A 22,523-nucleotide genomic window follows, 5' to 3' on the forward strand; every position below is an offset into this window, starting at 1 on the left:
CCAATGTCTTGAGACAATCAGAGATGTATCTGATGTCTTTCATGTGCAGCCAATGTCTTGAGACAGTCCGAGATGAATCTGATGTCTTTCTTGTGCAGCCAATGTCTTGGGATAACCAGAGATGTATCTGATGTCTTTCATGTGCAGCCAATGTCTTGAGACAACCAGAGACATATCTGATGTCTTTCATGTGCAGCCAATGTCTTGAGACAATCAGAGATGTATCTGATGTCTTTCATGTGCAGCCAATGTCTTGAGACAGTCCGAGATGAATCTGATGTCTTTCTTGTGCAGCCAATGTCTTGGGATAACCAGAGATGTATCTGATGTCTTTCATGTGCAGCCAATGTCTTGAGACAATCCGAGACATATCTGATGTCTTTCATGTGCAGCCAATGTCTTGAGACAGTCCGAGATGTATCTGATGTCTTTCATGTGCAGCCAATGTCTTGAGACAATCCGAGACATATCTGATGTCTTTCATGTGCAGCCAATGTCTTGAGACAATCAGAGACATATCTGATGTCTTTCATGTGCAGCCAATGTCTTGAGACAATCAGACATGTATCTGATGTCTTTCATGTGCAGCAAATGTCTTTAGACAATCAGAGACATATCTGATGTCTTTCATGTGCAGCCAATGTCTTGAGACAATCAGAGATGTATCTGATGTCTTTCATGTGCAGCCAATGTCTTGAGACAATCAGACATGTATCTGATGTCTTTCATGTGCAGCCAATGTCTTGAGACAACCAGAGATGTATCTGATGTCTTTCATGTGCAGCCAATGTCTTGAGACAATCAGACATGTATCTGATGTCAATCATGTGCAGCCAATGTCTTGAGACAACCAGAGACATATCTGATATCTTTCATGTGCAGCCAATGTCTTGAGACAATCAGAGATGTATCTGATGTCTTTCATGTGCAGCCAAAGTCTTGAGACAATCAGACATGTATCTGATGTCTTTCATGTGCAGCCAATGTCTTGAGACAACCAGAGATGTATCTGATGTCTTTCATGTGCAGCCAATGTCTTGAGACAATCAGACATGTATCTGATGTCTTTCATGTGCAGCCAATGTCTTGGGATATTTAGAGACATATCAGATGTCTTCAATGTGCAGCCAATGTCTTGGGATAACCAGAGACGTATCTGGTGTCTTTCATGTGGAGCCTCGTCTTTAGACAACCGGAGACATATCAGATGCCCTTCTTGTGGAGCTGGTGTTTTGAGACAGCCAGGCATATCTGTTGCCCTTCTTGTGGAGCTTGTGTTTTGAGACAGCCAGGCATATCTGATGCCCTTCTTGTGGAGCTTGTGTTTTGAGACAGCCAGGCATATCTGATGCCCTTCTTGTGGAGCTGGTGCCTTTGAGACAGTCAGACATATCAGATGCCCTTCTTGTGGAGCTGGTATCTTGAGACAGCCAGGCATATCTGATGCCCTTCTTGTGGAGCGTGTGTTTTGAGACAGCCAGGCATATCTGATGCCCTTCTTGTGGAGCTGGTGCCTTTGAGATAGCCAGGCACATCTGCTGCCCTTCTTGTGGAGCTGGTGTCTTTGAGACAGCCAGGCATATCTGATGCCCTTCTTGTGGAGCTGGTGTCTTTGAGACAGCCAGGCATATCTGATGCCCTTCTTGTGGAGCTGGTGTCTTTGAGACAGCCAGGCATATCTGATGCCTTGTTCGTAGAGCTGGTGTATTTCGACAACCAGATATATATCTGATGCTTTTCATGTGGAGGTGACTTGAGGCAACCAGAGATGGATCTGATGCCTTTCATGAGCAGGTGCCTTGAGACCACCAGAGACCTATCAGAGATCTCATGTGGAGCCGGTGTCTTGAGTCACCTCATATCTTGCAGGTGTGCTGACTGTTCCAGGCTGAGCGAGAGGCTACATGGCCAGGCAAAGAGACTGGCCTGCATTGTCTGGAGTGACAAGCAGGATCTGGTGAAGACAGTCCAATTTGTGACTGCCATCATAGGACTAAAGATGTGACAAAATAGCCATCCAACTAGATATCGACAACAGAAGAAGAATATATATGTCTTTTATCATGTTTATTCAGATTAAAATCTGGAAAAGTTGTCACACCAAATACTATTTTCAATTACGGCTACTTTTGAGGACACCCTCGGGCTGATATTAAGTGCTGTCCTTAATAGAGAAGTGTCTATATTAGAGAGGTAAAGTTGATTGGAAACACATTTAAGACCAGAACTAGTGTCCATAACATAGAGTGTCCTAACAGAGAGTCTGCTAAGGGTATGTTCTACCAATTGCTTGAATATTTTCAAATGAATTCATCTATCCTATCCAATTCCACGTCATAATCTTGACTTGAGCATCCACGATTTCAGCAACTGATGAGCAAGAGCCTGCCTCGGGGGAACAAAGAGATTGTCCTTGTGTTTATGAGCAAACATTAATGCGATTTCCTGTTTGGAGAACCAGCGTGCGTCTTCCAATTCCTCATGGTCCACCTAAAAAAGAAAAGATGGGAATTTACAAAAACATATCAGACAGAAATTCCTGAAGAGAAATTGGGGATGCCTTGGTCACAATTGAGAAAACCTTTGAACAGAACTACAAGGCAGGCCACAGATGGAACCCATGGAGGCAATGACTAACAGACCCCACAGCCGATAGAGATGATCCTTCGGAAATGAGCTGAAGTCCCTACAGCTGTCGTGGACCAAAATTGAGGCAGAAGGAGGTGCCAATGTTATATATTGCTGCAGAGACACTTTGGGATATCAAGGAGCACCTTTGAAAGCAATCACTACTGCTCCAGTTAAGATACACTAGGATTTGACTCCAAAACGTCCAATTAGTCAATACACCACTTTAAATGATCCAATAGGGGACAGAAATCCTTCCAGAGGACTTATTTGGAACAATTTTTGCATCTGACACTCGTACACAGAAGTCACTATCTTTCCTTCAACTTTTGAACTCATAGATAATGTGTTTACCTTTAGCACCTCTGTCTTGCTGTAAGCCATGCATCCTATCATGAGCGTGCTGGGATAGGGCCACGGTTGACTACTGTGGTACTCCACATGGCTAATTGGGATCCCTCCCTCCTCCTCCATCTCTCGCAGGCAAGCATCTTCGATACTCTCACCTGGAAAAGGGATTTATATACAAAAGATGATCTTTTGTACAGATGAGAAATTGTGGTTCACCTTTCAAAGTTAAAGTTAGGCTTTATAGTCTGATGTCAACAACGATATGGTCATCATCTGACTTAACACTTTAACCCTGGCCTAATCTGAAACCTTTTGATAAAACAGGTAAATCAGCATAACAACTTGAGCATTTCTGACCTGCACCAAAAACCAACATTTTTCTGCTAGTAACCATTTACATACCTGAGTTGAGAAAGGCAAGTTAGACAAAGAGACCTGTCTAGAGTCACACACCAATTTTTGCGAGTGCCAATGTGTACATACCTGCTTCCACAAATCCAGCTAGACATGACCACATCCCGGGTGGGAAGCGTTTCTGTCTTCCTAAGAGACACTTTTGTCCATCTGGAGACAAGACAAGTACGATGATCGATGGGTCGACACGTGGGTAGGAGGTGTTATGGATCGCTGAAAAATATTATGATGCAGAGAAAAACAAGACTTCAACTAATGATAGGGTATTAATGCCTTACTTTTCATATAAGGTATGTATTCTTTGAACATTGAGATTCGTTTTACTTGGGTCTTTATAACAGTCAGCAAAAGCCCATCTAAAGTGAGAAACATGAATAGCTTGTGATAGACTCCCAGAAGAGCAGACTGGGACATCCTTGGATTGTGTTCAGTGTACACCACCTCTGCCAGGAAGACAATATAGAAAGACAGCATCTTGATATTTTAGAATTTGTGACAGAAAAATAAATCAAGTTTACCTTTAAGAGTTTCACATTCCTGATTTTCACACTTCCTTTTGTAACCAGCCTCTGTCGAGTTCGTCTTGCTCCCACAGGTTGGACAGAATTTATTTTTGTTATTCCAGTCAAGAATTGAATACGCCTGCGCACAGATGGCTGCATCTCCGTCCTGCACTTGTAGCAATCCGGGAAACAACTGGAGAAACTCTGTATCCTTGACGTACATCGTAAACGATTCCTCCTCCACAGCAGACGGAACCCCAAGGGCAAACCAAGCCGGCTTTGATTTGTCCTTGCCCTCTTCCAGGCCTAAAAACACACACTGCGTCCCAACTTTCAGAACCATGTGGACGTCCTCATAACTCAGAGTAACAAGTTCATATCGGGATCGCCCACGACTGTCTTTTTCGTTTTTCACCAAGGTACTGCTTTCGCGGAAGATAATAAATTTGGACGTTTCTCGTTTCATGGTCTCCTCGAGCCAGGCTGGGTCTACTCTTCTCCCTGCTGCGCGGTCTAAAGGACTGTCACAGAAAAATATTGAAGACGCCTCTTCTTTTGGTTTGTGATGTAAAAGAAGATTGATGACGTCGCTGTGATTTCCAAATAAGGCAAGGCTCAGCGCTGTCTGGCCGGATTTATTTACAGCAAGAGAATCACAACTGAAAAGGACAAAATAAGATTTTAAAGATATTGGAATTAAGCATACACGTCATATTGTTTCAGATTTTCAGCTATCTAATTCACTGTACTGGTCAATGGTTCCAACAACTTCTATTGAATTAACACCCATCTGAAGACAAGTGCTCCATCTATCATTAGCACATTAACTCACCCCAAATCAAGGAAGGTCTTCACCAAATCATGATGTCCTTTTTGCGCAGCCAACATTAAAGGTGTCCATCCCTCTGCATCAGCATTGTTCATCTGCCCCGGTTTCAATCCTTAAAGACAAAAAATAAATGAATAAATAAAGACTACATCCGATGCTATTCTATTACCACATTAGGACAAGTGTTATGCAGTCAAAATCCTTTCTTCGGTACTGCCCTTTTAAGTCTTGAAGTCCATCTAATATAAACCAGCCCGGAAGCCTGCTTTGGTGAAATTGTTAACTGTTTTAACTGTCCTATGATGTTTTTACCTGATATCATACTCTGCACCACGGACATATTTCCGTCTTGGACTCGTTCATGCAGTTTCTTCCACCAACTTGCATCTCGATAATCCTTGTCTAGATCTGGAGACATCTCGGTACACAAGGCTCTTGAGGTATAGATCGTTCGACCAATACTGAAAAACAATTGAATAGGACATGTTATGTAGACTAGATCTTTTGAGACCAGACGTCAGGTCACTGGACTGGTCAAAAGAGGAGATTTGAACCACATAAGGTAAGGGTAGTGCATCAAGGCCAGGGCAACTTGAAAAAATCCTTGAAATCATCAGGATCAGGATTTTTCCAAGTGCCCAAGATTTGGGTCACCCTGTATATTATAAACAAATGATGACAAAATTTCCACCAAGTTTCTGATCAAATTGTGAGCTAACGAAACCAAAACAAGAAATGACATTGTGTTGTATACATTCAACAGATATTACCAAATTCGTCTAATATGGTTTGCAAATACAGAACGCAATCGATTCATTGTAAATGGGAGTATTTAGTGTAAATTTCGGGACAAAAAATGGTGCTGACACACAGCGGCATTTGCAAGAACTAGAAAGGGGCTTGCCCACATTTATTTTTTACGCGTCAAATAATCCACTTATTTGGTATTTTCTTATTTAGTAAAGACCGAGTTAGTGGCCCAAGTTGTGGTCACCTCTTTCTGCATCACTTACAAGCTAATCATACATCCTTAGGTTAGTTTATTCGGGATAAAATGATAGATTTAGGTGGTGAGAAAAAAGGAGGTAGAAAAGCATGTACAAAATACAGTGTGTATCAAAAAGAGTTGCCTAAGAATATTTATTGATTGTGACTGATGACATTTGTAAGTTACAGGCTTGTAGAATAAAGTGTTCAATCATTGGTATGAAGACAATAGTCCTTGCGGGTTGACCATATCTTCCACCGATACTTTCTATATTTCAGTGGCAAGCTACCTTCCTTTCGAAGAAGTTTGTTTGGGCGCTGACCAATCATACTCGTGTGCACGTTTCATCTGCAACAAAGGGTCACAGTGGCTTGTAATGGCCTTGTCCAAAGTCGGCTGAGGCCTTCTGATGTGTCTTGAGTGTGCGTATTTGATTTGTTTAGGCTCTGCTTCGTCTTTGTCGAAGAGGCCTACAGACAGAGACAAGTACGACGAGATTCCTGACCATCGTTATTTAGGGATTCTGCAACCAGTTGACATACACAGCTTTTTCTTTTCAGTGTGATTCAACCCAGCATCCAATGCAGTGGTGATGAACAGTCAGACACGTAGGCCCTTCAGCATGACAAACCTGGAGAAGTGAGAAATAGCAACATATCATTGCTTAAGGTCTCCTTTAGCCTGGCTGTAGGGGCATCCTAATTCCAACATGGATGGTGAAGACAAAGGTGCAGTTTCAACTGACAAACTGTCCATTCTGATCGATGTTATTCATGTCCAGCAATCTTTTACATGGGATTGCGGCTTGGCATGCGCCAAGATGGTTGTCGGGTAAGTTTAAGAAAGTTCTTGACTGTTGGCTTCTTTGGGCTGATAAATATTTGCCGTCACTAATTATGTGACCTGTCAACAAATAAACATTGGGCGATCAATTTGGAAACGGTCCTTAAATAGATCTCTTGCAATTTCAAACATTTTCATAAAATATATTCGTCATTTGAAAAGTTGTCCTTCTCGTTTCAGGACATACTCTCTTGACCCAGATTCTGTGAGCAAAGTTTGCAGCAAATTTGACATCAGAGAAAGCGTATGGACGATTGATCTCGCATTCATCCTGAAGGAGTATGGGTTAAAGTTGGCCATGTTTACTGTCACTCTTGGCGTGGATCAAACTTATGCAAATGAGGTGAGTTAAAATGCCAGTTTTGACATCTTTTTTTGGTGGTGGGGGGGGGTCAAAATTTGCATTAAATTCTACATTCGATTTTATGTGTTACATTATTTTCAGTCCGTTGAAGAATTTACTAGGAATTGGTCACATACTCTGAGTCTGACCAACCATTACTCAGCTGTTTGAAGAATTCATTAGGAATCGGTCATATTCTACTACCAACCATAACTAATAACAACTAGTTATACTTATTTTTCCCCCACTTCTTTTTTCAGTCCTTCTATACCTCTAACTTCAACAGCGATGAAGGCAGGGTCACACGACTATTTTCGGAGGCAGCTGACAAAGGTGTCCATGTTGAAAAAAGGTAGAGAAGTCTTCAACTGCATCTTCCAATTTAGAATCGACCTAAACTTTAGTAGTACACAACTGCCATTAATGATATCATTGGCACCCGAAGCTACTCCTTTCAACATGTTCAATGCCATTCTAAAAAAATCAAAAGGTTCAAATCAGCTCCGAACATTCTTTATCTAATCTCCGAGTCGTATTTATATGATGTGTAGAAAATTCTTATCCATCTTTAACTACATCTCAAATCAAGGTGGTTTATCTGTGAAATCGCTCTTCAAATTAATTCTCAAAACCAGAGTCGGAGTCAGAATCAGAAATTCATCGTAACCCCTCTTATAAGCACTCAGGTATTCCAGCTCTCCTATGTCATGACATGATATATTTTTGTCTGTTTTATTCCAGGTCGATGTCTATAGATGAAATCATCTCGCACCTGATGACGTCAGGTCTCGTGATAGTCCTCATCGATTGGACTCATCTCTCTTGTATCAAGTGTAAAGAAAAGGTAAAAGAGAAATAACACTGATATTACACCAGTACTATAATGAGTCGATCAGGAATTGCGGATGGAGCTTCAACTTGCGGAGGTCTTACATTCTAATATATTATGATTTGTTTAAAGTTTTTACCATAATTCCTTTCTCGCTTCCTTTTCAGTGGGGTATATTGTCGCCACTCTCAGTGTTCACATCGTGTCTAAAATCATCATATCAAGGTAAGTACCATTTAGAGATAAACATTGCTACAGTACAATAACGAGACAAGTGATGAAATTGACCTAGAGAGTATGTTTATATCAGTATACACCAGCACAGAAAAGAACAATGTACACAAATGGTCTTTCCCTTAAACATAAGAACTTTTAATTGACGCTTTATTTGTTTAATTACAGGCCACTATATTACATTGTGTGGGTGTGACCAAGAAGAAGGCATCATTTACTATAGGAATCCATCATACTCCAATAGTAAGTACCGTATTTTCCGGCGTATGACCCGCGGCTTTTTGCCCTCAAACAGGCCCAAAAAGTGGGGGTGCGGGTAATACAAAGGTGCGGGTCTTGCGTGGATTCTGAGAGGGATAAGCCACAACCCCAAAGAAAAAAAAGGGGACCAAACTGGTTACTTGATAAGGATTTATGTCCATCGTTTTCGCATTGTTTTCAACCAATATTTCCGCCATGATCGCATAGTTTGTGATGTCTCCGCTAGGGAAAATAGTTACGGCCATGCTGGAATTGATCCACTTTGGTTAACAATTAAAAAAAACATGGCGGTTCTAGGATGTCAACATCAATGAATGGCTTACTATTTTTGGAGAATGCGGGTCTTGGAGCAGTGCGGGTCATAATCAGGTGCGGGTCTTGCGTGGCTTTAGGTAATGGTCAAAGGGGGTGCGGGTCATAGGGCAGTGCGGGGGATAATCCGGAAAATACGGTAGATTTTACTTGAAATTGTCCACATCATCACCATCATCATCATTACCGGTGTTGTAACTTTTATTTACCCTGGCTAAGACACTTAGGTACAAGGGACTATGGCTTTCAGTCACTTTTGACAGACCCCTGTTGATTCATCTCATGCTAAGCCTCAAACTTGGCATGTTGTGAAGAGCCAGGGATTTGAGCTCTTTGAAAGATATGCTGGTATCATCCAGGAGTAAATTCACACATTCTCCCCGGGATTGAATGCCCAATTGCGTGTTAGCCAGCAGTATTAACTATGAGGCTATGAGGCTCCTTGCTAGTTACTTGTTGCATGACAGTGCATTAGGTGTCAATCCACAGTTCAAAAATGAGCCAAAGTGTCCATTCCTTAGTGTAGTTTATGTCTCATTCAAACAACTTCAAAGCAATTATGGTCTGGTGTCCTGCTCAAGGACACAAAGACAAGACAGTGGTGCTCCTTTTGGGAGTCCAACCCACAACCTTCTTTTGATCAGCCAGGTGCTCCGATCACTATGCCACTACTCTCCCTAAGAGTGGTAAATCGCCAGCTCATTAAAAAAATATATTACTGTGCCCCGGGTTACTGCACTTGACAATTAACTCACGGTCTCATTTTCATCTTCCAGTCCTGTGTCACTGCAGCTATGAAACTCTCGATAAGGCCCGCCAACAGTACGGCACTGACGAGGATATCATATTCATACACCCGCCTACCAGTTCATGACATCACAACAAACTCTAGTGCTTTTCCTTTAGAACTGCAAACATTTGTGCTGAATAACTGTTCTCATTTCTACGTCGACATCATCCCGACTCTCATGTGTTTGCGTCACCACCATTAAGCAAGGAAATGAGCAATCTCAAAAATCTTTGACATGGATGCCTAGTTGGAACGCTGTTCTAGTTTTGATATGTGATTAGGACTGAAAATATGTTGTTTTTTGAGACCCTTTTGCTGTGGATGTTGGCCTGCAAACATCCCGTTCACATTAGTTTACACAATGGCGATTACTTGATCTGAAGGGGATCTTTTAATATTCAAGTGTTTTATCTACAGTGTAATATTTGGGCCAAACTTATAATTCCTGAGTGCAAATGGCATGTTGAGAGAGGCTGCCGCCGAATGCTGGTGAATTGAAATACAAGTAGGGCATGGCATGCTATACACATCATGACAAGGAGACTGACATGACGTACTATGCATGTCGCCTGCAACAAAAGGGTTACAAAGTCCATGACACAACGTGATGTGCACACTGCTGATCCAGTCGAGCTTCTGCAAGTTTCTGCAATGCCATTTTGTTGACTGTTCCATCTGATGGATGTTTTTGGATTCTGTGAAGATGAGACTTTCGAAAATGTTATATTTTCTTGATTTCTGCTGAAAATCAAAAGTGTAACATCACTTTTGAGAATTGTTGTTAAAGATGCTTTGCTTGATTAGCAACTACAATGTAATCTAAAGAGATTTTAAAGTATTTTGATTGTATTAGTAGGTCATATAATTTTCTCATGCTGTTTTAAAACTGTCTGAAAGCTATTAGAGTTAAGTAAAACATCAAATAAGGTGACGGTAGTAATTATTTGCTTGTTAAGTAACAAATATTTAAAGGGAAAAAACTTGATCTCATGCTGTTTTAAAACTGTCTGAAAGCTATTAGAGTTAAGTAAAACATCAAATAAGGTGACGGTAGTAATTATTTGCTTGTTAAGTAACAAATATTTAAAAGGAAAAAACTTGAACCAATATCATTAGTTTTTTGTATCATACGCTGTGATATACTGTGCAATAAAGTTAAAATTCATTATGATATTTTTGTTTCCTAACAATTATTAATTTGTAAGTGTTCGTAAACTATCTTGCTTTGTGTGTGAACTGTAAGTGACCCTCACCAAGTCCAAGTTCAAGTGATTCCATTTTGTTTTGTTTAAATTGAGGCATTTGGGTCAAAGAAACCCCCCCCCCCCTCTTTACCCAAGAGTAAATTTCAGCATCACATGTGAATTTCAGTAGGCCCTAGGGTCTAACCAAATTATAAAGAATTCTTTCTTAATCATGTAGAATAACAAGTGTACAGCTACTTAGTACCCATATATAATGTGTATGTAACTAGTAATAGCTATAGCCAACATGAGGGACATTATGCAGAGGGTTTTTTTTCTGTGACATCCTGTGAACTATTGACCTTGACCTCTGTTGACATGTTGCCAAGCAATCTCATACATGGTTATTGACATGAGTATACAGTACACTATTCAGGTTGTTCGATACTTATTTATGACCTTATATAGATTTCTATACTTGATATAGTATATGATTGTTATTTTTTTTATTAGACCACAGAATTGGTGTAGATATTTTTTGGACATAAAAACATTCTCAGTTGGGGACCCTACTACAGAGTGTATCAATAAAAGTGATGCACTTTTGAAAGTGAGTACAGTTGGGTGCAGTTTTGGTACACCTGGTAACTGGCAATGGATTTCAACCCTAACCCTTTGTATGCCTTTGGTGAAACTGTTCCTAGAACTTTGTAAAATTTACAGCCAATGGGATTTCAAAAAGGGAGTGTAAAAGTATATTTCATTTTTTGTAATGCAAGCCCAAAATCCGGCTCAAGACTCTTCTTACTTTTATTTAAAGAGCCATTTTCCCTTGATAGTGGTAATAGATAATTGACTTTTTAGGCTTTGTTAGTAAGATTGTGCCGTTACTGAAATCTAGTGACAGATTTACCAAGTGTCGAAAAATGAACAATGCATAGCCATTTTGTAAAGTGTATCATTTTTATTGAAGCACTCTGTATAACCTATGAAATGTTTTCTTTAGCTGGGCCTACCATTATGATTAATTTGGTCTGCATTCTTCCTTTTGGCTTAAGCTCTAAAGCATATACCAGCCATAGATTGTATGCTATGTTATACATGGCCAGTTACGATTAACATGCCTGGTTGTGGTTATTGACTTGATTTGACTGTGAGACTGGCTTAAAGGGAGTCTCAATATAAGCAGCAGTGGTATGAGTTAAGAGTAAATCACGGAGTACAAAATCTTACATTATAAGTTGATTTTTGTCAAAGCCAAGTCATGATAACTGAATTTGATTGTAGTTGGAAATATGGTAGTTTTCTCATAACTTTGTGGACATTTTACAGTACATAAGCTAGCACAATCTGATATTCATGCATTTCTTTACTTTCAGTTTGCTTCGCCTTGTATTCAAACCGTGCGGAAAAATTCAGCTAGATTCTCCGACCACCCTGGATGTTTTTAGAACTGGGACAGAAGCTACCCTGGGAGCCACACTATAATGACAATATGCATGATGCAAAACAGATGTTGAGAGGTTCTCCTGAAATTTGAGGATTAGGATTGTGGAGGCCATTCCATTTTGTTCCCAAGCGGCATAGATAAGAGTCCACCTGCTAAAATGGGGACCAACATGTCCACCCAAGACCCTAATGCGGGTAATGCCAATCCGGATTATTTGAGCGCTTACAATGAGAACATTTTCGACCATCAGTCATTTAAGGCAAAAACTGAAGAACTGAGAAAATGTAATGCCAAAGACATGAATCCGGAGGGCCAAAGCTATGGTTCATTTACTGTTGATCCGTTTGTTAAGGGACATTACACAGGGACGCACTCTGAAGTTTCAAGTGGCCAATTGGACGACTCCGTGAAACAAAAAAGTTATGCACCCCCACCACGATCATGCGTGCCCCCAGCCCCTCCGTTACCATCTGATGGTATACTAGTGAAAAGACAATCGAGTTTGAGCCAAAACGATAAAACAAAATCAGATGAAGGATTGCCTACTTTGGATGACAATTGGCCTGCCATAATAGAGGGGTTTGAAGCAGTAATCAAACTAATAGAGAGTACAAGGGAAGAATCTGCCTTTAAAAATATGTTGGAGCAAATGGATTCTAAACTTAATGGACCATATAACACCTTTACTCATAAGGACGAGCGGAAAAGGATGGGTGATTATCTTGCTACTAAGACAGACTTTGCAAAGGTTATTTCTCAACTCTATTTTCATCTGATGCTTTCAAAAAAATATGTGCATTATACCAAACATTCTACGGATACACCAAGTGATATTGCCCTACTAATCCTAAGGAATTTTATGTGGAATTTTACGGACATGTGCAAGGGGCTTGCTAAGAAGTTTGCAGAGACGGGGATAGTCGAGAGCCTGCTTAGTGACGTGGAGTTCATGACAGATCAAGTCCTGCAAATGGCTCAAATGGATCCAAAGGTACATGTACATGTACATTAACTTATTCCTAACTTCTGACTCTAGAATTAAGCAGTTTGCAGTGTGTAATATCAAAAACATTGAAACATGTACATCTTTAAAACCCCCAAGAAGTATCCTTTGAACACAACCATACTTATGATTACTGAGCTATGGCAATTTTGCAGAAACCGTGTGGAAATGACATAAAATCATCTTGGGTTCAATTCTGCACAGAAAGCAGTTCTGCAATAAGTTCAAATGTTTCCATGCACTTAATTGCCTTTGCCCTAAAACTGCATCTCTTCTTCAGCTCAGCAGGATGGCCAACCATCCGATATTTTCGGCGTTTGGAGTCCTCCACAACTGCGTAAAGGCGCCCAATGTTAAGATGAAGTACAGCAAGCACAATGCCGTCGATATCATTTTTCCCTACTTCAAATGCAAAAATGAGGGTATGTATGAGGGACCGGTTAAAAGCCAGATTAAATCGCATTATAGAATCCTATGTTCCCTAGACATTCTATTCTTGGACATTTTAAACTACAATGCTGGGCCTGTACTATTCCTCGGATCACTGTATGAAGAACCACAAATTAACTAATGACGGTGGGCAAAACTGTCTCATGAATATTAGCCACTGATGTTGGAATTTCTTTATTCCAGCCATCAAAGCGACAGCGGTGATGATTCTCTCCTATATCATTGACGAAGAAAACAACGACCTCCTCGTCGCCGATAAGGAGGTGTTCGACTTCACGATCCTGACCTTGAAGAAAGCGTTGAGCTCGCCAGACAAACGGGCCGATGGATTCTCTTCTTATGAGCTAACAGAGGCCTTGACAGGTAAATTGGGAAGTGTGACTCTTTGGCAGAAAATCAATGAAATACAATTCAGCTTGTCACTCTGTGCAAACCAGCAGTATCCAGTAAGCTTTTATCAGTAGCATTGCTTAACATCCTTTGTTGAAGGCCTAAGGCATCGTTTCCCAGGTTGTAATTATGAAGACACTATACTTTTGAAATGGCAACCAAATTCCTTCATGTGACCGTAGACACCACTACAACTGCTTCTACCTTTCTATTTATGGTGATGGTCCTTGGCTCATTTGCAAGGGATTCTGCTGCATTTTCAATGTAACTCCATAAGATGGCTACCCCATTTCTTATTTATATGCATATTCTTCTGCAGGTATGGCCAAGAATGACACCAACAAGTGCCTGATAGCTGAGCTCGGTGGGCTTAAGCCACTGGTGAGGCTTCTTGAGATTGGAGATGATGACGAGAAATCTGCTGCTGCGGAAGCGATATGGATGCTGGCTTTTCACGATGATAACAAAGACCGGATGAGGGTACGTCAAAGTTTTGAAATCTGGCATGATATGATTTTCAGGACCTAATGACGTCCCTAAAGAAGTCATGTCATGAACAGAGCTAGGTGCCAGGTTGAGGCCGATTCAATGACATCAGGCAGGGCATACCTGACATTAAAGGAAGCCAATTCTCTCAAACTATAGTACATTTACTATAAGGCCAGCACACCATGAAGAAGGAAAGATTCCTTTGCACAGAATTCCACTCTTCTTGAATGTCATTGTCATTGTAGATTTTCATTGTGGTCATTTAATCTTTCAGGACGATCCAAACATCGTACCATTGCTCAAGGGTCTCAAGAACAGCCCTAACTGGCGTCTAAGGAAACGCTGTGAAGGAGCATTGTGGGAAATAAACGTAAAACGGAAAGACACTACTCCTGTTAGAGGTATTATATGAAGACTAATTCTGCGACTAATATTACTTAAGACCCTTTCATCATCAGGGTGCATTGGTTGTTTGAGGTACTATATACATGTATGGGTCCTTTCTTGCAACCACTATTACTGCAGACTCCCTCCTAGAACCCTTTTACCATCGAGATGCATTGGTTGTTAGAAGTATCATATATGTAGATCCTTCTTGCAAACAATCCCATTTTCTCCAGACCTGCTGCTTGAACCGTTGCATTCTTTCCAATTTAAGTGTCGTCGTCTGACATTGTTGGTGGAGAATCAACCGAGAAACAGCCTCACATCATGCTGAGTTACGATTGGTCACATCAAGACTTAGTTAAAAAGGTAGGCAAGTAGTCAACATTATCAAGGACATGAGAATTTGTACTATTTTGAATCTTGTTGGAATAATAGCTTTCACTAACTTCATAGAAACGGTGAAGTCTCCGTATGTGTATTGTGTACAGGGCGCTGCTGACTCCACCAGGAGACTGGCTCAATCCAACTGCTTCCCGCAAAGGCAGATTATCTGATAACCTACAGCCATTTGGTTTGAGACATGGGTAGATGAAGCACAGGTTGGAGAGGATCCGAGTTATAGCCCCTTTAAATTTGATTCTCTTTGTCATTTCAGATCTCTGATAGCCTCAAAGCCAGTGGTTATAAGACCTGGATAGATGTAGAACAGATGGAGGGGTCAACGTTACAGGCCATGGCTGAAGCTGTGGAAGACTCGACCATTGTCTTAGCTTGTGTATCAGAGAAATACAAGGACAGTCCAAACTGTAGATCAGGTGGGTGCAAAATATAACTCTGAAAGATGTATAACTGATGGAGGGGTCGACGGGGCCATGGCTGCAACTATGGAAAATTCTACTGTTGTCCTCAGAAAATTACAAGGGTAGTCCGAACTGGAGATTAAGTGAAGGGTTGTTTGTAAATACACTTGTCATTTGATTCAGTTTTGGCAAGTGGCTTTTTTGAGACACATAATTGCTTGTTTTCTGTTTTAACCAATGGCAGAATGAAAACAATCAAGTCATCATGAAGCAATCCATGTAGGTAGGGTTTGCACTGGCAATCCTAAGACATCCAAACAAGTTTGCAATCTAAATCGGTCTCTTTTACCATTGCAGAGGCTGAATATGCCTACCGTATGAACAAGGAGATCATTCCCATCATGGTGCAAGCAAACTATCGTCCCGATGGCTGGCTCGGTCTACTCATTGGCACAAAACTCTACTACGATTTCTCGGGAAAGCATCCCTTTGATAAGAAGTTAGCTGAACTGATAAGGGTTCTTGGCCCGAGGGGTAAACCCGGGGCCCTTCCTGCTGTTCCTGTTGTTGAGAAGGTACGGATACTACAAATCGCCCAGTTTTTGTAGGCGTTTTATTATTGCAGATTTCACGAATAATATCTATTCCTGAAGTAAAAGTCACAAAAAGATTTTTTCAATGGGAAAGATACCTTCAGGACAAATTTTATAGACAGTGATTTACCGACAGGTCCTTTGACTTGAAGTTAAAATTGAAGTCAACCAAATCTATCAATGCACTTTCATTCTTGAATTTTTTATTCAGTACGTCCATGTAGGAATAACTGGAAAATTCAATTCAAATTATGTTTAGCTTTGAGCCATCAAGTGTGACTTCACAAATGGGAATTATATGAAGTAGTAAACTGCATCTGACAGTCTTCTATTTTTACAGATCACAGCTGAAGAAGCACAACCTGTAAAGTCGTCACCATTGACGTCTCACGACTCGGATATCTCGAAATGGAAGCCAAGGGACGTCATGGATTGGTTGAATAAAAATGATGTATCTTTGTAAGTGACGGTTTGTTTGTATTGATGTACAGACCATTGCCTACCCCCCCCCCCCTCCACCCACGCACGCACACACACACGCGCACTCACAAGAATCTCAGTGGTACCTATGCTTATACCTAGATAATAAGATTTACAATTGAGCCCCGAATGGAGGACAGGCCATCATTTTACGATCCCCTATTTATGGCCCAATCAGATTTACAACACAATCAATTAAAAAAAGACATTCTTTAACAAAAAAACCTACTCCTATCCAGTTATGCCTGTCACTGTGGGTTATTCCATCACTGAAAAACATAAAAATTGAGTGCATCATCAAAAATCATCCTTTTTGTAACAAATTGCTCATACTTTACAATTCACAAAGCACCCCTTTCCTTGTACTTTTCATATATGCGAACGCATTCCACAAATTATCTTCCAATATCACCTTTAACTCAATGTTCCTGTCTTTCTTTATAGCTTGCCAAAGTTGTTAACTATGCATGGAAAGCACTTGGTCTTCCTGAAGAAACTGTCAATCCAAGCCCCGGAATTCTTCTACAACTATCTTCAAAGTAACCTTGGACTTGAGGACCTTGATTCTTTGATGAAGTTCAGCTGCGCTGTAGAGGATTTGCCCTGTGGGAGCTGATAGCAAATTCGCTTTTGCCGACTGATTAACCAGTCCAGGGCATCATAACGCACACTACAATGGACTAAAGTACCGATTCAATGACATCATGACGCAATGCACTGTCAAAAAAAGTGACGTTACATCTTTCTGTGAATGACGCTTTAACGCACGGTGTACATGGAAAATGCTTAAAGTCCCGCTGGATTGAATCCTAGTGTACAATTTTATGCTTGTGTCACGTTATGCCAGCATGATTTTCGATATTACATCATGTCCCATACAAACCTTTTAAATTGCCTGTTAACACAAAGTCAGTGATGTAGTCAAGTCATTGAAAACGGCCAAGGTCGCAGTTGACACGGTGACATAAGCCCTGGTCTTGTTTGACCTGTCGCAGTTGGCAGCAACAGGGTTAAAGCACCACTGATTTGAATCCTAGAAATGGAGTTTTTATAGCTACACTGTATTGCAGTGCAAGAGCTGAAACCTACTGTATTAAATCCTAGAAAGAGATTATTCAATGTACCACTGTATTCAAGCCAAGTGAAGGAGTTACTAAAAGCCCCACTGTAATGAATCTCTGAAGAGAGGCTTTTAGAATTCCATTGTATTCAGTCCCTGTGTCGAAGCTGTTAAAACAATTACTGTTATTAAATCCTAGAAACACATCTTTGATATATATCTATCTCCACAGTATTAAATCCTAGTGCAAGAACAAATTGGGCCTGTCACCTCCACCAAAGACCTCCAAATTTAACATGGCACCTCCACCATCTTGAGAAGACAGTCACAACCTGACCGAATCAGGCCTGGCACCTCCACTGTCTTGCCAACAAGGTGAGAAAGATTGAACATTTGTAACTTCACCAAATTTCACTTGGCATCTCCACCATCTTGTCAAGACAGTGCAACCGAAAAGATAGTCACAAAAAGACCGAATCACGCCTGGCACCTCCACCAAAAACCACTACATTTCACTTGGCACCTCCAGAATCTTAACAAGACGGTCATAACCAGGCAGAATTGCACCTGTCACCTCCATCGTCTTGATAACAAGGTGAGAAAGATTGGACATTCATTACTTGACCAAATTTCACTTTGCACCTCCACCATCTTGCCAAGACGGTAGGAGGAACAAGATGGTCTCATTCAGACCAAATTTCGGCCTTGCACCTCCACCATCTTGCCAACAAGGTGAGAAAAATGAGATTTTCATTACTTGACCAAATTTCATTTGGCACCTCAACCATCTTGCCAAGATGGTAAGAGAGAAGACAGTCAAAAGAAGACCAAATAAGGCTTGGCACCTGCACCATCTTATCACGATGGTGAGAGAGATAAGACAGTCACAAGCTGGTCAAAACAGGCTTTAAACCACCACCGTATTGCAAATATGATGGTAAAGATTTGAGTCTAAATAACTTAAATTACACTGAGAGAGTGACTGAACTGTAAAAAAAACACCGATTTGAGCCTAGCACCTCCACTATCTTCCCAACAGGTTGAGAAAGATGAGATATTCATCACTTGACCAAATATCATTAGGCACATCCACCATCTTGACAAGACGTCGAGAGAGACAAGACAGTCACAACCAGGCCGAATCAGGCCTAGTACCTCCCAAGTCTTGCCAACAAGACATTCATCACTTGATCAAATTTCTCTTGGCACCTCCACCATCTTCCATAGACGGTCATAAACAGACCGAATCAGTCCTGACACCTCCACTGTCTTGCCAACAAGGCGAGAAAGATTAGACATTCATCACTTGACCAAATTTCACTTGGCACCTCCACCATCTTGCCAAGACGGTGAGACAGACAAGACAGTCACAACCATACTGAGTCTGGCCTGGCACCTCCACCGTCTTCCCAACATCGTGTGAAAGATGGGAGGTTCATTACTTGACCAAATTTCACTTGGCACCTCCACCATCTTGCCAAGACGGTGAGACAGACAAGACAGTCACAGCCATACTGAGTCGGTCCTGTCACCTCCACCGTCTTGCGAACATGGTGAGAAAGATTGGACGTTCATAACTTCACCAGATTTCACTTGGCACCTCCACCATCGTGCCAAGATGCTGAGACAGACATGCAGTCACAGCCATACTGAGTCGGGCCTGTCACCTCCACCGTCTTGTCAACATGGAGAGAAGGATGAGACGAACATTGCTTTACCAAATTTCACTTGGCACCTCCACCATCTTGACAAGACGGTGAGACAGAGAAGACAGTCACAGCCATACTGAGTCGGGCCTGACACCTCCACCGTCTTGCCAACAAGGTGAGAAAAAATGGACATACATAACGTGACCTAATTTCACTTGGCACCTCCACCATCTTGACAAGACGGTGAGACAGAGAAGACAGTCACAGCCATACTGAGTCGGGCCAGGCACCTCCACCGTCTTGTCAACAAGGTGAGAAAGATTGTCATTCGCAACCTGACCAAATTTCACTTGGTACCTCCTACATCTTGCCGAGACAGTGAGACAGACAAGACAGTCACAGCCATACTGAGTCGGGTCTGGCATCTCCACCGTCTTGCCAACATGGAGAAGACAATGAGACATTCATTTCTTGACCGAATTTCACTTGGCACCTCCACCATCTTGCCAAGACGGCGAGAAAGACAATACAGTCACAGCCATACTGAGTCGGGCCTGGCACCTCCACCGTCTTGCCAACATGGAGAAGACAATTAGACGTTCATTTCTTGACCAAATTTCACTCGGCACCGCCACCTTTTTGACAAGACGTTGAGACATACAGGACAGCCACAGCCGTACTGAGTCGGACCTGGCACCTCCATCGTCTTGCCAACAAGGAGAGAAAGATGAGACGTATATTACTTGCCTAATTTCACCTGGCACCTCCACCATCTTGCCAAAACGGCGGGACAGACAAGACAGTCACAACCATAATGAGTCTGGCCTGGCACCTCCACCGTCTTGCCAACATCGTGTGAAAGATGGTAGGTTCATTACTTGACCAAATTTCACTCGGCACCTCCGTCATCTTGCCAAGACGGTGAGACAGACAAGACAGTCACAGCCATACTGAGTCGGTCCTGTCACCTCCACCGTCTTGCCAACATGGGAGAACAATGAGACGTGCATTACTTAACCGTATTTCACTTGGCACCTCCACCATCTTGACAAGACGGTGAGACAGACAAGACAGTCACAGCCATACTGAGTCGGGCCACCCCCACCGTCTTGCCGACATGGTGAGAAAAATGAGACGTTCATTTCATCTCAGAGAGTTGTCATCTTGAATCCGTACACTTCGTGCACTTTTATTTTGACCCTCAATGTATTGACATTGCTCAGCCTCCAGACACCTTTAAGTTCAGCATGGCATACTTTGCAAGTTGGGTTATTTTGTCTTGTTTTGGGATATCTTTGTTTTTTTCAATTATAAAAAGAGGGGGTTTAGGTTCAACTAACGAGATGGTTTAGCGGTGGTCTTGTCCTTAGGCACAACCTGCTATCAGAAGCATGCTGTTCTTGTTGAATCAACTGACTAGATGGTCTATTGGTGATCCTGTCTCCTGTCACAACCCGCTGCCAGAAGCATGCTATCCTTGGGGAATCAACTGACTAGATCGTCGGGTTATGATCTTGTCCTCTGGACAACCTCCTCTGAGACAACCTGCTGCCAGAAGCATGCTGTCTTTGAGGAATCAACTGACTAGAACGTCGGGTAATGATCTTGTCCTCAGGCACAACCTGCTGCCAGAAGCATGCTGTCCTTGGGGAATTAAATTAAATTAAATTAAATTACCATATTTTATAGTGCCCTATACAGGTAAAACGAGCTCTAAGGCACTTTACATTGGTAAAACACTGGTGTAAAACATAAGAAATTTAAAACAATGGTAATAAAGGAAAATATTTAAAAAACTAGAGCACTTTACATTAGTAAAACATTGGTGTAAAACATAAGAAATTTAAAACAATGGTAATGAAGAGAAATATAAAAACTAAGACTTTACCCATTTAAAAAAAATATTTGGAAAATAAATGAGTTTTGATGGCCCGCTTAAAGTCACTGACTGCCTCCAAGGTTCGTATTTGCTCAGGGAGACCATTGAACAGTACGGGACCAGCAACAGCAAAATATCGGTCACCCAGCTTTTTAGTATTAGAGGGCACAGAGAGGGTTAGACTCGACGCTGATCGAAGTGATCTCGATGGCACATGGACACTGACTCGGTCTGAGAGGTAGGAAGGGCCATTAGATTTCAAAGCATTATACACATGGAGTAACAGCCTGTAATCTATGCGAGCCTCAATAGGTAGCCAGTGGAAATTGGGAATCAACTGACTAGATCGACGGGTTATGATCTTGTCCTCTGAGACAACCTGCTGCCAGAAGCATGCTGTCCTTGAGGAATCAACTGACCAGATCAACGGGTTATGATCTTGTCTTATGGGACAACCTGCTGCCAGAAGCATGCTGTCCTTGGGGAATCAACTGACTAGATCGTCGGGTTATGATCTTGTCCTCTGAGACAACCTGCTGCCAGAAGCATGCTGTCTTTGGGGAATCAACTGACTAGATCGTTCAGTTATGATCTTGTCCTCTGGGACAACCTCCTGCCAGAAGCATGCTGTCCTTGGGGAATCAACTGACTAGATCGTCGGGTTATGATCTTGTCCTCCGGCACAACCTGCTGTCAGAAGCATGCTGTCCTTGAGGAATCAACTGACTAGATCGTCCAGTTATGATATTGTCGTCTGGGACAACCTGCTGCCAGAAGCATGCTGTCCTTGGGGAATCAACTGACCAGATTGTCCGGTTATGATCTTGTCCTCAGGCACAACCTGCTGCCAGAAGCATGCTGTCCTTGAGGAATCAACTGACTAGATCGTCCGGTTATGATCTTGTCCTCAGGCACAACCTGCTGCCAGAAGCATGCTGTCTTTGGGGAATCAACTGACTAGATCGTCCGGTTATGATCTTGTCCTCAGGCACAACCTGCTGCCAGAAGCATGCTGTCCTTGAGGCATCAACTGACTAGATCGTCCGGTTATGATCTTGTCCTCTGAGACAACCTGCTGCCAGAAGCATGCTGTCTTTGGGGAATCAACTGACTAGATCGTTCAGTTATGATCTTGTCCTCTGGGACAACCTCCTGCCAGAAGCATGCTGTCCTTGGGGAATCAACTGACTAGATCGTCGGGTTATGATCTTGTCCTCGGGCACAACCTGCTGTCAGAAGCATGCTGTCCTTGAGGAATCAACTGACTAGATCGTCCAGTTATGATATTGTCGTCTGGGACAACCTGCTGCCAGAAGCATGCTGTCCTTGGGGAATCAACTGACCAGATTGTCCGGTTATGATCTTGTCCTCAGGCACAACCTGC

The 22,523-nt window shown here is 41.9% G+C and overlaps 3 protein-coding genes across 8 annotated transcripts; 2 read left to right on the forward strand and 1 right to left on the reverse strand.

The window, feature by feature from the left end:
* Window positions 1–2,045: 2,045 nt before the first annotated feature.
* On the reverse strand, window positions 2,046–5,783 carry LOC135482746 (NAD-capped RNA hydrolase NUDT12-like). Of its 2 annotated transcripts, none has more exons than XM_064763077.1 (7): window positions 5,739–5,783; window positions 5,038–5,186; window positions 4,729–4,837; window positions 3,912–4,555; window positions 3,463–3,606; window positions 2,983–3,134; window positions 2,046–2,490 (listed from the first exon to the last, which is right to left on the reverse strand). In XM_064763077.1, exons 1-7 carry the CDS (start codon window positions 5,747–5,749, stop codon window positions 2,335–2,337), a joined length of 1,365 nt encoding a protein of 454 aa, XP_064619147.1. In that variant the 5' UTR covers window positions 5,750–5,783; the 3' UTR covers window positions 2,046–2,334. The 2 variants fall into 2 exon arrangements, with proteins under 2 accessions (XP_064619147.1, XP_064619146.1); XM_064763076.1 differs by lacking the exon at window positions 5,739–5,783 and adding an exon at window positions 5,496–5,609.
* Window positions 5,635–10,496, forward strand: LOC135482747 (protein GUCD1-like). Of its 2 annotated transcripts, none has more exons than XM_064763078.1 (8): window positions 5,635–5,759; window positions 6,274–6,544; window positions 6,737–6,899; window positions 7,160–7,251; window positions 7,641–7,743; window positions 7,896–7,953; window positions 8,131–8,205; window positions 9,312–10,496. In XM_064763078.1, the coding sequence occupies exons 2-8, from the start codon at window positions 6,423–6,425 to the stop codon at window positions 9,407–9,409; spliced, it is 711 nt and encodes a 236-aa protein (XP_064619148.1). In that variant the 5' UTR covers window positions 5,635–5,759; window positions 6,274–6,422; the 3' UTR covers window positions 9,410–10,496. The 2 variants fall into 2 exon arrangements, with proteins under 2 accessions (XP_064619148.1, XP_064619149.1); XM_064763079.1 differs by lacking the exon at window positions 5,635–5,759 and adding an exon at window positions 5,845–5,890.
* A 568-nt stretch (window positions 10,497–11,064) lies between these two features.
* LOC135483734 (uncharacterized) lies at window positions 11,065–17,804 on the forward strand. 4 transcript variants are annotated; one of them, XM_064764747.1, is made up of 11 exons: window positions 11,065–11,119; window positions 11,889–12,950; window positions 13,243–13,384; window positions 13,596–13,775; window positions 14,122–14,282; window positions 14,566–14,692; window positions 14,950–15,044; window positions 15,334–15,493; window positions 15,836–16,053; window positions 16,412–16,530; window positions 16,996–17,804. In XM_064764747.1, exons 2-11 carry the CDS (start codon window positions 12,117–12,119, stop codon window positions 17,165–17,167), a joined length of 2,208 nt encoding a protein of 735 aa, XP_064620817.1. In that variant the 5' UTR covers window positions 11,065–11,119; window positions 11,889–12,116; the 3' UTR covers window positions 17,168–17,804. The 4 variants fall into 4 exon arrangements, with proteins under 4 accessions (XP_064620817.1, XP_064620815.1, XP_064620816.1 ...); XM_064764745.1 differs by lacking the exon at window positions 11,065–11,119 and adding an exon at window positions 11,513–11,728; XM_064764746.1 differs by lacking the exon at window positions 11,065–11,119 and adding an exon at window positions 11,513–11,716.
* The last annotated feature ends 4,719 nt before the right edge of the window (window positions 17,805–22,523 follow it).

The sequence above is a fragment of the Lineus longissimus genome, chromosome 2, assembly GCF_910592395.1.
Source record: "Lineus longissimus chromosome 2, tnLinLong1.2, whole genome shotgun sequence".
NCBI lineage: Eukaryota > Metazoa > Nemertea > Pilidiophora > Heteronemertea > Lineidae > Lineus > Lineus longissimus.

Bases quoted from the DNA above. Each gene is read 5' to 3' on its own strand.
- LOC135482746 (XM_064763076.1), bottom strand. From the start codon at position 5,542: ATGAATCGATTGCGTTCTGTATTTGCAAACCATATTAGACGAATTTG. The intron at 3,135-3,462 runs GTATGTACACAT...TCCCTTTTCCAG, and splicing joins AGCTGGATTTGTGGAAGCAG to GTGAGAGTATCGAAGATGCT. The intron at 2,491-2,982 runs GTAAACACATTA...TTTCTTTTTTAG, and splicing joins GCAAGACAGAGGTGCTAAAG to GTGGACCATGAGGAATTGGA.
- LOC135482747 (XM_064763078.1), top strand. From the start codon at position 6,423: ATGGATGGTGAAGACAAAGGTGCAGTTTCAACTGACAAACTGTCCATT. The intron at 6,900-7,159 runs GTGAGTTAAAAT...TTCTTTTTTCAG, and splicing joins ATCAAACTTATGCAAATGAG to TCCTTCTATACCTCTAACTT. The intron at 7,744-7,895 runs GTAAAAGAGAAA...CTTCCTTTTCAG, and splicing joins GTATCAAGTGTAAAGAAAAG to TGGGGTATATTGTCGCCACT.
- LOC135483734 (XM_064764747.1), top strand. From the start codon at position 12,117: ATGGGGACCAACATGTCCACCCAAGACCCTAATGCGGGTAATGCCAAT. The intron at 14,693-14,949 runs GTATTATATGAA...TTCCAATTTAAG, and splicing joins AGACACTACTCCTGTTAGAG to TGTCGTCGTCTGACATTGTT. The intron at 15,494-15,835 runs GTGGGTGCAAAA...TTACCATTGCAG, and splicing joins CAGTCCAAACTGTAGATCAG to AGGCTGAATATGCCTACCGT.